This window comes from Rhinoraja longicauda, chromosome 9 (assembly GCF_053455715.1).
Source record: "Rhinoraja longicauda isolate Sanriku21f chromosome 9, sRhiLon1.1, whole genome shotgun sequence".
Lineage (NCBI taxonomy): Eukaryota > Metazoa > Chordata > Chondrichthyes > Rajiformes > Arhynchobatidae > Rhinoraja > Rhinoraja longicauda.
In genome coordinates this window covers 1,732,671-1,748,114 of record NC_135961.1, presented here as the reverse complement: position 1 = coordinate 1,748,114, position 15,444 = coordinate 1,732,671, and the positions used below count along the sequence as shown (strand labels likewise).

The window sequence follows — 15,444 nt, the reverse complement described above, 5'->3', positions numbered from 1 at the left end:
ATACATAAACAGTTCACAGCGCCCCCTCAGGGGGCCTCAAATGCTAGGGAGTAGAAATAGGTTTTGAGCCTGGACTTAAAAGGCTCTGCTTTCACCACCCTCTTGTCCAAAGTCAACAATACCAAGGAACTGTGCAAGGAAGGAAATGCAGATTCTGGTTGAAACCAAAAATAGACACAAAAAACTGGAGTAACTCAGCAGGTCAGACGGAAGAAGGCCCAAAACGCCACCTATTCCTTGTCTCCAGAAACGCTGCCTGAGCCGCTGAGTTACTCCAGCTTTTTGCGTCTCAGACGAAGAAACTACTCACTAACTTCGGAAAGAGGTAGTCGGGAGACCACACCACCACCTGGTGTGTCAGCCATGGAGAGAGCTAGCAGCTTGCATTCTCTGGACATTAACCTCCCAGATGACCTGTCCTGGCTCCAGGGCATGGATGCAACCACAAAGGTGCCTCACCGGCACCTGTACCTTCTGAAAGAGATCCAGCAAGTCATTAACCGTTACAAACGTCTGCAGATACGCTGCAGCAAGTTTCCTGCTTGTCGCCCCATGGCCTAGTATGACCGTTCCAACACACAGGAACCGTTGCAACCCTAATGGTGCCTTGAAAACAGAACACTACAGATCACCTCGTGCACTGCTTGTTTCCTCTAATCATGCTTTTGCATTAAAGAAAAGAGGCAAGAATGTTTAATAGTCATACGAACTGACAATAGAGTAATTAAATTCCTAGTTGCAGCAGCTGGTAACACATACACATAGTTAATATGTAGGAAAATATGCAGATGCTGGTACAAATCGAAGGTATCACAAAATGTAACTCAGCAGGTCAGGCAGCATCTAGGAGAGAAGGAATGGGTGACGTTTCGGGTCGAGACCCTTCTTCAGTCTGAGAGGGGATCTTAAGGAAGAGAGGGGATCTTATTGAAACATATAAGATTATTAAGGGATTGGAGATGTTAGAGGCAGGAAACATGTTCACAATGTCGAGGGAATCCAGAACAAGGGGCCACAGTCTAAGAATAAGGGGTAGGCCATTTAGAACGGAAATGAGGAAAAACTTTTTCAGTCAGAGAGTTGTGAATCTGTGGAATTCTCTGCCTCAGAAGGCAGTGGAGGCCAATTCTCTGGATGCTTTCAAGAGAGAGCTAGATAGAGCTCTTAAGGATAGCGGAGTCAGGGGGTATGGGGAGAAGGCAGGAACTGGGTACTGATTAAGAATGATCAGCCATGATCATATTGAATGGTGGTGCTGGCTCGAAGGGCCGAATGGCCTCCTCCTGCACCTATTGTCTATTGTCCCGAAACGTCACCCATTCCATCTTTCCTAGATGCTGCCTGACCTGCTGAGTTACTCCAGTATTTTGTGATACCTTCACATAGTTAATATCATATGCAAAATATTTAATAAATTAACAAGCCTAATACTAGTGCAAAACAAAGCCTGGTGTCCAAAGTGCACACACTAAAGTCTTTTGTCCAAAGTGCACACACTGAAGTCTTTTGTCCAAAGTGCACACACTGAAGTCTTTTGTCTTTTTTGTTTTGCACAGTCCTCCTTCTTTCAGAATTCTATGTGTTATTTACATATACACCGATCAGCCAAAACATTATGACCACTGACAGGCGAAGTGAATAACATTGATTATCTTGTTACAATGGCACCGGTCGAGGGGTGGGATATATTAGGCAGCAAGTGAACAGTCTGTTCTTGAAGTTGATGTGCTGGATGCAGGAGAAATGGGCAGGAGTAAAGACCTGAGCGACTTTGACAAGGGCCAAACTGTTATGGCCAGACGACTGGGTCAGAGCATCTCTGAAACGGCAAGGCTTGTGGGGTGCTCCCGGTCAGCAGTGGTGAGTACCGACCGACAGTGGTCCGAGGAGGGACAAACTACAAACCAGCGACAGACAGAGTGTTGTGTGTCCAAGGCTCATCGATGCGCGAGGGCAACGAAGGCTATCCCGTCTGGCCCGAACCGACACACTGTCTACTGTGGCACAAGTCACAGAAAATGTTAATGGTGGTCACGGGAGGAATGTGTCACAATACACAGTGCATCGCATCCTGCTGCATATGGGGCTGTGTGGCCGGTCAGAGTGACCGTGATGACATAATGTTTTGGCTCATCAGCATATATTTTTGTGTTTGTCTATGTACCTGCGATGCTGCTGCATGCACGATTTTTCATTCCATCTGTGCCTCACCGTACTTATGCGTAAGACACTGAACAATAATGTAACTGAATAATAAGCTGAAACTTGGCATCCTGAGAGTGTGTCCCAAAGACACGTGAACCTTTGAGGGAAATAAAGCTGCTTCATCTTGTCCTAATTTGGTGACTCCTTATTATTGTCTTAAGTTCTAATTTCTTTAACATCCTCACCATGTCGAGCTCGTTGACCCCACCAGTTTCAATCAAGTTGGGTTCTCTCCTCTTCAAAACTCGGGCAGATACAAGTCTAACACTCCTGCCCCACCAAGAGGCTTTTACACGGGCACATGGAGATGCAGGGAATGGATGGATATGGATCATGTACAGGCAGAGGAGATCAGTTTAACCTGGCATCATGTTTGGCACACACATCAGTAATGTCCTCTGTTCTACATTAACAATGGTCCTGCACCCATCCTTGCGGAACACTACTGACCATGGCACCCAGTTGCAGAAGCATTCCCCTACAATCACCCTCTGTTTCCCCGTGGACACCAAGAATTGCAGATGCTGGAATCTTGCGTAGAACACAAAGCGTTGGTTTACCTCAGCAGGTCATGCACAATATCGCTGGTGGTCATGGATAAAGGTCCTCTGAAGAAGAGTTCCGAGCTTGACTAATCTTCTGGATTTTTTTGAGGACGTGACAAGTAAAATGGATGAAGGGGAGCCAGTGGATGTAGTGTATCTAGACTTTCAGAAAGCCTTTGATAAGGTCCCACATGGGAGAGTGGTGAGCAAAATTAGAGCACATGGTATTGGGGGTAGGGCGTTGACATGGATAGAGAATTGGTTGGCAGACAGGAAGCAAAGAGTAGGAGTAGTCGAGTCCAGAACCAGGGGCCACAGTCTTAGAATAAAGGGGAGGCCATTTAAAACTGAGGTGAGAAGAAACTTTTTCACCCAGAGAGTTGTGAATTTGTGGAATTCTCTGCCACAGAGGGCAGTGGAGGCCAATTCACTGGATGAATTAAAAAGAGATTTAGATAGAGCTATAGGGGCTAGTGGAATCAAGGGATATGGGGAGAAGGCAGGCACGGGTTATTGATTGGGGACGATCAGCAGTGAAGAAAGCCAATGGAATGTTGGCATTCATAACAAGAGGAGTTGAGTATAGGAGCAAAGAGGTCCTTCTGCAGTTGTACAGGGCCCTAGTGAGACCGCACCTGGAGTACTGTGTGCAGTTTTGGTCTCCAAATTTGAGGAAGGATATTCTTGCTATTGAGGGCGTGCAGCGTAGGTTTACTAGGTTAATTCCCGGAATGGCGGGACTGTCATATGTTGAAAGACTGGAGCGACTAGGTTTGTATACACTGGAATTTAGAAGGATGAGAGGGAATCTTATCGAAACGTATAAGATTATTAAGGGGTTGGACATGTTAGAGGCAGGAAACATGTTCCCAATGTTGGGGGAGTCCAGAACCAGGGGCCACAGTTTAAGAATAAGGGGTAGGCCATTTAGAACAGAGATGAGGAAAAACTTTTTTAGTCAGAGAGTTGTGAATCTGTGGAATTCTCTGCCTCAGAGGGCAGTGGAGGCCAATTCTCTGAATACATTCAAGAGAGAGCTAGATAGAGCTCTTAAGGATAGCGGAGTCAGGGGGTATGGGGAGAAAGCAGGAACGGGGTACTGATTGAGAATGATCAGCCATGATCACATTGAATGGCGGTGCTGGCTCGAAGGGCCGAATGGCCTACTCCTGCACCTATTGTCTATTGTCTATTGTCTATGATCACAATGAATGGCGGTGCTGGCTCGAAGGGCCGAATGGCCTCCTCCTGCACCTATTTTCTATGTTTCTATGAGTAATCAGGTCCTTTTCAGAATGGCAGGCAGTGGCGAGTGGAGTGCCGCAAGGTTGGGGCCGCAACTGTTTACCATATATATTAATGATTTGGATGATGGAATTTGAAGTAACACTAGCAAGTTTGCAGATGACACAAAGCTGGGTGGCAGTGTGAACTGTGAAGAGGATGATAGGAGGTTGCAGGGTGACCTGGACAGGTTGAGTGAGTGGGCAGATGCGTGGCAGATGTAGTATAATGTAGATAAATGTGAGGTTATCCACTTTGGCGGCAAAAACAAGGAGGCAGATTATTATCTTAATGGTGTCAGGTTAGGTAAAGGGGACGTGCAGCGAGACCTGGGTGTTCTTGTACACCAGTCACTGAAAGTTGGCGTGCAGGTACAGCAGGCAGTGAAGAAAGTTAATGGCATGTTGACATTCATAACGAGAGGATTTCAGTATAGGAGTAAAGGCCCTGGTAAGACCACATCTGGAGTATTGTGTACAGTTTTGGTCTCCTAATTTGAGGAAGGACATCCTTGTAATTGAGGCAGTGCAGAGTAGGTTCACGAGATTGATCCCTGGCGGGACTGTCATATGAGGAAAGATTGGAAAGACTAGGCTTGTATTGCCGCCAAAGATGAAGCATATAAATTAGCCAGAAAAAGTAGCATACCAGAGGACTGGGAGAAATTCAGAGTCCAGCAGAGGAGGACAAAGGGCTTAATTAGGAAAGGGAAAATAGATTATGAGAGAAAACTGGCAGGGAACATAAAAACTGACTGCAAAAGCTTTTATAGATATGTGAAGAGAAAAAGATTAGTTAAGACAAATGTAGGTCCCTTGCAGTCAGAAACAGGTGAATTGATCATAGGGAACAAGGAGATGGCAGACCAATTGAACAACTACTTTGGTTCTGTCTTCCCTAAGGAAGACATAAACAATTTGCCAGAAATAGCAGGGGACAATGAGATGGTGGAACTGAGGGAAATCCAGGTTAGTCGGGAAGTGGTGTATAGTAAATTAAATGGATTAAAGGCCGATAAATCCCCAGGGCCAGATAGGCTGCATCCCAGAGTGCTTAAGGAAGTAGCCCCAGAAATAGTGGATGCATTAGTGATAATTTTTCAAAACTCTTTAGATTCTGGAGTAGTTCCTGAGGATTGGAGGGTAGCTAATGTAACCCCACTTTTTAAAAAGGGAGGGAGAGAGAAAACGGGGAATTATAGACCAGTTAGCCTAACATCGGTAGTCGGGAAAATGCTAGAGTCAGTTATTAAAGATGTGATAGCATCACATTTGGAAAGTGGTGACATCATTGGACAAAGTCAGCATGGATTTATGAAAGGCAAATCATGTCTGACGAATCTTATAGAATTTTTCGAGGATGTAACTAGTAGAGTGGATAAGGGAGAACCAGTCGATGTGTTATATCTGGACTTTCAGAAGGCCTTTGACAAGGTCCCACATAGGAGATTGATGTACAAACTTAAAGCACACGGTATTGGGGGTTCAGTGTTGAGGTGGATAGAGAATTGATTGGCGGACAGGAAGCAAAGAGTAGGAATAAACGGGTCCTTTTCGGAATGGCAGGCAGTGACTAGTGGGGTACCGCAAGGCTCAGTGCTGGGACCCCAGTTATTTACAATATATATTAATGATTTGGACGAGGGAATTGAATGCAACATCTCTAAGTTTGCGGATGACACGAAGCTGGGTGGCAGTGTTAGCTGTGAGGAGGATGCTAGGAGGCTGCAGAGTGACTTGGATAGATTAGGAGAGTGGGCAAATGCATGGCAGATGCAATATAATGTGGATAAATGTGAGGTGATCCACTTTGGCGGCAAGAACAGGAAAGCAGAGTATTACCTGAATGGTGGCCAATTAGGAAAAGGGGAGATGCAACGTGACCTGGGTGTCATGGTACACCAGTCATTGAAAGCAAGCGTGCAGGTGCAGCAGGCAGTGAAGAAAGCGAATGGTATGTTAGCATTCATAGCAAGAGGATTTGAGTATAGGAGCAGGGAGGTTCTGCTGCAGTTGTACAGGGCCTTGGTGAGACCGCACCTGGAGTATTGTGTACAGTTTTGGTCTCCTAATCTGAGGAAAGACATTCTAGCCTTAGAGGGAGTACAGAGAAGGTTCACCAGATTGATCCCTGGGATGGCAGGACTTTCATATGAAGAAAGACTGGATAGACTAGGCTTATACTAGCTGGAATTTAGAAGACTGAGGGGGGATCTTATAGAAACATATAAACTTCTTAAGGGGTTGGAGAGGCTAGATGCGGGAAGATTGTTCCCGATGTTGGGGGAGTCCAGAACCAGGGGTCACAGCTTAAGGATAAGGGGGAAGTCTTTTAGGACCGAGATGAGAAAATATTTCTTCACACAGAGAGTGGTGAGTCTGTGGAATTCTCTGCCACAGAAGGTAGTTGAGGCCAGTTCATTGGCTATATTTAAGAGGGAGTTAGATGTGGCCCTTGTGGCTAAAGGGATCAGGAGGTATGGAGAGAAGGCAGGTACAGGTTACTGAGCTGGATGATCAGCCATGATTATATTGAATGGCGGTGCAGGCTCGAAGGGCCGAATGGCCTGCTCCTGCACCTATTTTCTATGTTTCTATGTATTCACTGGAGTTTAGAAGGATGAGAGGGGATCTTATAGAGAAGTATAAAATTATAAAAGGACTGAACAAACTAGATGCAGGAAAAATGTTCCCAATGTTGGGCGAGTCCAGAACCAGGGGCCACAGTCTAAGAATAAAGGGGATGCCATTTAAAACTGAGGTGAGAAGGAACTTTTTCACCCAGAGAATTGTGAATTTGTGGAATTCTCTGCCACAGAGGGCAGTGGAGGCCAATTCACTGGATGAATTTAAGAGATAGAGCTCTAGGGGCTAGTGGAATCAAGGGATATGGGGAGAAGGCAGGCACGGGTTACTGATTTGGATGATCAGCCATGATCACAATGAATGGCGGTGCTGGCTCGAAGGGCTGAATGGCCTCTTCCTGCACCTATTTTCTATGTTTCTATGTTAATCAAAATATTGCTTAGTCCATGTTCTCCAGCGTTGTGCCTGACCCACTGAGTTACTCCAGCATTTTGTGTTTTACCATCCTTTACTGAGTTGCAAAGCTGACTTTGCATTTGGTTTGTCAACTTGCCCTGAATCCCATGAGCCTAAACTTTTTGAACCAGCGTCCCACGTGGGATTTTGGCAAAGGCTTGACCAAAGCCCATGTAAAGCACATCTACTGCCCTGTGTTCATCCACACACTGTCACCTCTTCATACATTCCAGTCAGATTGGTCAGACGGGATCAGCCTTTGCCAAAGACATGTCAGCTCACTCTGACCAGCCTGCCGTCCACATCATCATTAATCCTGACCCTCAGAATATTCCCCATCACTTCCCCACCACTGATGATCTACTCATGGGTCTGTCATTACCAATCCTTTACCCTGCCACCTTTCTTGAAAATGGAGACCACATTTGCCACCTTCCAGTCATAGAAACATAGACAATAGGTGCAGGAGGAGGCCATTTGGCCCTTCGTGCCAGCACCGCCATTCATTGTGATCATGGCTGATCATCCACAATCAGTAACCTGTGCCTGCCTTCTCCCCATATCCCTTGATTCCACTAGCCCCTAGAGCTCTAACTAACTCTCTTTTAAATTCATTCAGTGAATTGGCCTCCACTGCCCTCTGTGGCAGAGAATTCCACAAATTCACAACTCTCTGGGTGAAAAAGTTTTTTGCTCACCTCAGTTTTAAATGGTCTCCCCTTTATTCTTAGACTGGGGCCCCTGGTTCTGGACTCCCCCAACATTGGGAACATCTTTCCTGCATCGAGCTTGTCCAGTCCTATTATAATTTTATACGTCTAATTTTAATTTTTTAATTTTATAATTATATAATTTTATAATTTTATCCCCTCCCATCCTTCTAAACTCGTGAGTTCATCTTGTAACTCACTTGAATCCAGTATTTAAACATCAGACGAGAGCCCTGGCAATCTCTCCCTTTGCCTCTTGCTTGTCCCGGCCTAGCAGCCTGCGATAAACGTCATCTGGGGATTTATCCACCGTTAAACTTGCCAAGGCATGGATTCCCAGCTCTGCATTACTGGACACCTGCACTGGACGTTCACCTCCCCTTCACTGAATCACCCCCCACACGTCCACTTCCTCTGTGCCTCTCCATGAAGAATGATCACTTGTAACCTCACCTCTACCCCTGCCCCACACAAACCACCCCGCTGGCAGTAACCCACCTCACTCTCTCACTCGTTATTCTTGCACCCCAGAAGTATTTATATATTTATAGAATACCTCTGCATTTTCTTTAATCCAGTCTGCCAGTGATTTTACACGACCCCTATTAACCTTCCGAATTTTGTTTTCCGAACTTCCAACACTTTTTGTACTCTTGGCAGGCCTACCCCATCATTAGTCGCCTCTACCTGCCATGTGCATCCTATTTTCTGTATACCCAGCCCTCAATACCCGTCAACATGAAGGTTCCCTGTGTTCGTTATCCTTGGCTTCTACCATTACAAGAACATGTTGACCCTGAACTCTGCCTACTGCTCCTTTGAATGCTTCCCACTGTGCAGATGCAGACTTCCCTGCAAGTACCTGCCCCTGATCTACCTTTGCCCCGACCACTTATGTGCATGGGTTGGCTTTCCCCCTAGTTTAACATCTGATGTGGTCTCTCCAATATCCTTTACAGCTGTAACATATCCTGACTCTTGTACTCAAGGCCCCATTGGATACCAAATGCCTACTTCATCATCCTGTATACCTGTGCCACCACTTTCAGGGAAGGTCGAGATCCTTCAGTCTGAAGAAGGTCCTCGACCCGAAACGTCACCCATTCCTTCTCTCCTGAGATGCTGCCTGACCTGCTGAGTTACTCCACCATTTTGTGAATAATTACCTTTGTGGTGTTGTTGATGGTGAGTGGGGGAGGGGGAGCTCTCCTAAAGCTTCCGTTAGATCTTAAATTCCGTTAGCCCTACGAGCTCGATCTAACTCTCTCTTGAAAGCATCCAGTGAATTGGCCTCCACTGCCTTCTGTGGCAGAGAATTCCAGATTCACAACTCTCTGGATGAAAAAGTTTTTCCTCGTCTCAATCCTAAATGGCCTACCCCTTATTCTTGTTCTGTTCCCCTTTAACCTTTGTCTGTTGCTCCCAGTGAAGTGAATGTTTACCCTGGATCACCGGAGCTCTCCATCTCATCGGCAATGTGCACATCGAGCGACCAGACGTCAAACTGCCACTTGCGCAGTCCCAGCACTCCACACAGCACGAAGCCCGAGTGGATCCCAATCCGCATGTCAATGTTCGAGCGGAAACACAAGCGGATCTTCCTAAACATCAGAGAAATGCAGCTGTCAGGTTCACTGTCACCGCCTTCCCTCCGCGCGCTCTTCCAGGACCCTCAGCCAAAGATACTAGAGGAGCAAGATAGACCACTCCACCCAAAAAAACCGTAGTACGTCACGGCACCATTTTAGTAGGCAGGAACTTGCAGAAACATTTAAAAAGAAAAATAACAAAAATCTGTGAGTTGATAGGCGAGATATAGACAATAGACAATAGGTGCAGGAGTAGGCCATTCAGCCCTTCGAGCCAGCACCGCCATTCAATGCGATCATGGCTGATCACTCTCAATCAGTACCCCGTTCCTGCCTTCTCCCCATACCCCCTCACTCCGCTACCCTTAAGAGCTCTATCCAGCTCTCTCTTGAAAGCATCCAACGAACTGGCCTCCACTGCCTTCTGAGGCAGAGAATTCCACACCTTCACCACTCTCTGACTGAAAATGTTCTTCCTCATCTCCGTTCTAAATGGCCTACCCCTTATTCTTAAACTGTGGCCCCTTGTTCTGGACTCCCCCAACATTGGGAACATGTTTCCTGCGTCTAATGTGTCCAATCCCTTAATTATCTTATATGTTTCAATAAGATCCCCCCTCATCCTTCTAAATTCCAGTGTATACAAGCCGAATCGCTCCAGCCTTTCAACATACGACAGTCCCGCCATTCCGGGAATTAACCTAGTGAACCTATGCTGCACGCCCTCCATAGCAAGAATATCCTTCCTCAAATTTGGAGACCAAAACTGCACACAGTACTCCAGGTGCGGTCTCACCAGGGCCCGGTACAACTGTAGAAGGACCTCTTTGCTCCTATACTCAACTCCTCTTGTTATGAAGGCCAACATTCCATTGGCTTTCTTCACTGCCTGCTGTACCTGCATGCTTCCTTTCATTGACTGATGCACTAGGACACCCAGATCTCGTTGAACTCCCCCTCCTCCTAACTTGACACCATTCAGATAATAATCTGCCTTTCTATTCTTACTTCCAAAGTGAATATATTCTGCATTTTAATGGTATCATCACACATACTGTTCCCCCACAACACTAATTACACTGCGAGAGGCAGAGCGGACGGTGGGGTTTGCTTACTAAAATGGTGGCCGTTTCCCTCCTTTGCGTACTACATTTATAGGCGATTTCCACCGAGTGGTTCATCTTGCTCCTCTAGTATCTTTGCCCTCAACACACACCGAACACGTACAGGTTTGTAGGTTATTTGGCTTGGTGTATCTGTAAATTGTCCCTAGTGGGTGTAGGATAGTGTTAGTGTGCGGGGATCGCTGGTCGGCGTGGACCCGGTGGGCCGAAGGGCCTGTTTCTGCGCTGTATCTCTAAACTAAGCTAAACTAAACATGGATCCACCTATCGCTTGCCGATTCCTGCCTTCCCCCTCGCTTGTCATACCCATCTCTCTTCTGGACGTGCAGTCCTCATCCTGGGTCCCGGCCTGAAATGTTCACTACCTCTTTGGTATGTGGGAGATAGCTGGAGCAGTCATGGGGAAGGGCCAAGAGGCCATGGGCAGAACCTGCAGCAGAGGGTGGGATCAAACCTGGGTCATTGGTAGACACAAAATGCTGGAGTATCTCAGCGGGACAGGCAGCATCTCGGGAGAGAGGGAATGGGTGACGTTTCGGGTCGAGACCCTTCTTCAGATTCTGGGTCATTGGAGGTGGAGCCAGTGCTGGAGAGGGGTGCCAGAGCAATCCATCAGCTAAGGGCTTGTGGAATGGTGGGGTCGGTATGAGGAACCAAATGCTTCAATTTCTTCTGTTCCTACATGGGAGTTGTGTTTGAAACCAATTCACTGGCTATTTGTCGGTTGGGTAAGTCCCTGCAGTGAGGGATATGCACATCTTGTCTTTCCCATGAAACCAAATCCCAGAGTTACAGATGCAGTGAAATAGCCGCAGAGAAATGTGTCACTGGTGCTGTCACTGGGAAAGGCAAGTGTTGAGTGAGTGGGGGGCTTTGCACCCGCGGTGGTCCTTCCTGTGTTACCTTACCGGATTGCTCTGATCATTCCCAGACCCAGCTTCACACAGCAGTGAGCATGATCATCGCGTGGCTCAGGTAGTCCCGAAACCGCGTAGTAGCAATCACCAAGAATCTTAATTCGCAAGCAGGTGTGCTCCTGTGAAGCAGAAGATGGAATGGCTCACTCGACTGTCCCAGTACCAATGCCAGCCACAGCACAAGCTCAGTGTGCATTCAGTCACGGCTTCCTTGTGCCTCAATGACTCACATGCTGTGTCTAATGTCGCTAAACATGAGACGGAGGAGTCTTTCAGAGACTCTCCCCAGCTATCTGACCCACCCGGTCTGTCAGAGTCCACAGGAATCCCTCCTGCCTCCCCGACTGCGTGTACTATCACCATTGGCTTTATGCTGTGCCAGTTTCAGGAAGAGTGGGGATCTTTGAAGAAGTAAACAGCAGGACAGACAAAGGAGAGTCAGTGGACTCTGTGCCACACGTGAGGCTGCTCAGGAAGATGAGAGCCCACGGTATCAAAGGGCAGATACTGCCATGGATAGCAGGTTGGCTGGATGGCAGAAGACAAAGAGTGGTAATAAAGGGGGCTTTTCCTGCTTGGCTGCCAGTGACTAGCGGAGTTCCGCAGGGCTCGGTGCTGGGGCCGCTGTTCTTCACGTTGTATATTAATGATTTGGACGAGGGGATTGAAGGCTTTGTGGCCAAGTTTGTGGATGATATGAAAATAGGTGGTGGGGCAGGTAGTGTAGAGAAAGCAGGGACTCTGCAGAAGGACTTGGACAGGTTGGGAGAGTGGGCAGAGAAGTGGCAGATGGAATATAGTGTAGCAAAGTGTGGAGTCATGCATTTTGGTCGTAGGAATAAAGGTGTAGACTATTTTCTAAATGGGGAGATAATCCAGGAATCGGAGGTGTAAAGGGACTTGGGAGTGCTGGTGCAGGATTCCCAAAAAAGTTAATCTGCAAGTCTCTATCCCTTGGAGCTCAGAAAGATGAGGGGAGATCTTATAGAAGTGTATCATTCATATCATATCATATATATACAGCGCGGAAACAGGCCTTTTCGGCCCACCAAGTCCGCACCGCCCAGCGATCCCCGCACATTAGCACTATCCTACACCCACTAGGGACAATTTTTTACATTTACCCAGTCAATTAACCTACATACCTGTACGTCTTTGAGAGGAATCATGAGTGGAATAAATTGGGTAGATGCACAGAATCTCTTGCCCAAAGTGGGGGAATTGAGGACCAGAGGACATACGTTGAAGGCGAAGGGGAAAGGATTTAATAGGAATCTGAGGGATAACGTTTTCACACAAAAAGGTGGTGGGTGCATGGAACAAGCTGCCAGAGGAGGGAGACACAAAATGCTGGAGTAACTCTCTTCAGACTCTTCTTCAGTCTCGACCCGAAACATCACCCATTCTTTCTCTCCAGAGATGCTGCCTATCCCACTGAGTTACTCCAGCATTTTGTGTCTACCTTCAATTTAAACCAGCATCTTCAGTTCTTTCCTACACTTCCTGCCAGAGGAGGTAGTTAAGGCAGGGACTATCCCAACATTTAAGAAACAGTTAGACAGTTACATGGATAGGGCAAGTTTGGAGGGATATGTACCAAACGCAGGAAGGTGGGACTAGTGTAGCTGGGACATTTTGGCCAGTGTGGCGAAGGGCCCGTTTCCACACTGCATCACTCTATGACTCTAAGTTGGATCGGTAGTAAAGAAAGCAAACTTCATGTTTATTTCAAGAGGGCTTGTATACACAAACAGGGATGTAATGTTGAGGCTCTATAAGGCGCTGGTCAGGCCGCTTTTTGAACATTGTGAGCAATTTTGGGCCCCATATCTGAGGAAGGATGTGCTGGCTCTGGAGAGGGTCCAGAGGAGGTTTACAAGAATGATCCCAGGAATGAGTGGGTTAACCTATGATGAGCGTTTGTCGGCACTGGGCCTGTACTCGCTGGAGTTTAGGAGGATGAGGGGGGGACCTCATTGAAACATACAGAATAGTGAAAGGCCTGGATAGAGTGGATGTGGAGAGGACTCCCACCCCATGTAGGACACTGTCACTGCACTGAGTAGCTCCTTCAGTGACTGACTCCATCACCCCAAGTGAGTGAAGGAGAGATATAGGAGGTCCTTCCTTCCCGCTACTGTGAGACTGCACAACCAGCACTGCTCCCAGCAGACCAGTCAACAATAACAGCTAAGAACACACAGAAAACTGATGACAATTTATGTATCTTTTATTTATAATTACTGATCTCTTGCTCTCTTGCTATCCACCTTGCTGCTGTAACACTAAATTTCCCCAGTGTGGGACGAATAAAGGAATATATTATTATTATTATTATATATTATGTTTCCACTAGTGGGAGAGTCTAGGACTAGAGGTCATAGCCTCAGAATTAAAGGAGATGAGGAGAAATTTCTTTAGTCAGAGGGTGGTGAATCTGTGGAATTCTTTGCCACAGAAGGCTGTGGAGGCCAAGTCAGTGGGTATTTTTAAGGCAGAGATAGATAGATTCTTGATCAGTACGGGTGTCAGAGGTTATGGGGTGAAGGCAGGTGAATGGGGTTAGGAGGGAGAGATAGATCAGCCATGATTGAATGGCGGAGTAGATTTGATGGGACAAATGGCCTAATTCCTATTCCGTATAACCTGATGACCTATTGGACCTCCACATTCCCTACACTTGACAACTGTTCCAGGAGCCCCAGCTGCCTGCACAAGCTGGTTGTGGGATGAGGTGTCCTTCACCAGGGCTTTCTATCTCACTGCAAGAGGCTAAGGGTTAAGTTACAAAGAAATGTCCCCCCCCCCCAGGGGTTGATGTGTCTTTGGAATTGTACCACGGCAGGCCAACGGAGGCTATTTCAGGTGGATTTTGGGGTAATCAGCAAAACAAGGGATGTGAATGATGCAGGAACGTAATGCTGACGTTGAAGAACCCACCTCCTCATTGAATGGCAGAGCAGGTGTGGCCTATTCCTGCTTTGCTTCTAGCGTTCTCGAACTTAGAACTGTGCAGAAACCTGGACATCTACGGAATTAGAAGGGTGAAGAGGAGCCAGAAAATGTCATTGGCAAGTCAGATTAAAGAAAGTCCCAGAGTCATACAGCATGGAAATGGGTCCAACTTGCCCACACTGGCCAACATGTCCCATCTACACTCGTCCCACCTGCCTGCGCTTGGCCCATATCCTTCTAAACCTGTCTTACCCAAGTACCTGTCTAAATATTTCTTAAACTATGCGATAGTCCCAGCCTCAACTACCTCCTCTGGCAGTTGTTCCATACACCCACCACCCTCTGTGGAAAAAAAATTACCCCTCCTGTTCCTAATAAATCCTTCCCTCCCCCCTCACCTTAAACCTATGTCCTCTGATTCTCAATTCCCTTACTCTGGGCAAGAGACTGTGCTTTTACCTGATCTATTCATCACATGATTTTGTACACCTCTATAAGATCTCCCCTCATCCTCCTGCGCTCCATGGAATAGAGACCCAGCCTACTCAACCTCTCCCTGTAGCTCACACCCTCTAGTCCTGGCAACATCCTCGTAAATCTTCTCTGAACCCTTTCCAGCTTGACAACATCTTTCCTATAACAGTGTCCAAAACTAATCTCAATACAATAAATGTGGCCTCATCAATGTCTTATATAACTGCAACATTGCCTCCCAACTTCTATACTCAATATGTGTAGGAAAGAACAGCAGAAACTGCAGATGCAGGTTTAAATCGAGGGTAGACACAAAATGCTGGAGGAACTCAGTATCTCTGGAGAGAAGGAGTGGGATGAAAGAACATTGACTTCTCTAACTTCAAATAGCCCTCTCTCCATCCCCTCCTCCTTCCCAGTACTCCCACCAGTCTTACTGTCTCCGACTACATTCTATCTCTGTCCCACCCACTCCCCTGACATCAGTCTGAAGAAGGGTCTCTACCTGAAACGTCATCCATTCCTTCTCTCCACATTTTGTGTCTACCTTCTCTACTCAATACTCTGATTGAGGAAGGCCAAGATGCCAAAAGCCTTTTT

The 15,444-nt window shown here is 46.8% G+C and overlaps 1 protein-coding gene across 1 annotated transcript in view; it reads right to left on the bottom strand.

Moving 5' to 3' along the window:
* LOC144596869 (adenylate cyclase type 8-like) overlaps positions 1-15,444 on the bottom strand; it is a 104,584-nt gene that overhangs the window by 73,541 nt on the left and 15,599 nt on the right. Inside the window, exons 3-4 of the mRNA XM_078405733.1 lie at positions 11,407-11,534; positions 9,228-9,386 (exon numbers count right to left, since the gene is read on the bottom strand). Of these exons, the coding sequence (XP_078261859.1) occupies positions 9,228-9,386; positions 11,407-11,534 (287 nt within the window). The remainder of the gene's footprint in view (positions 1-9,227; positions 9,387-11,406; positions 11,535-15,444) is intronic.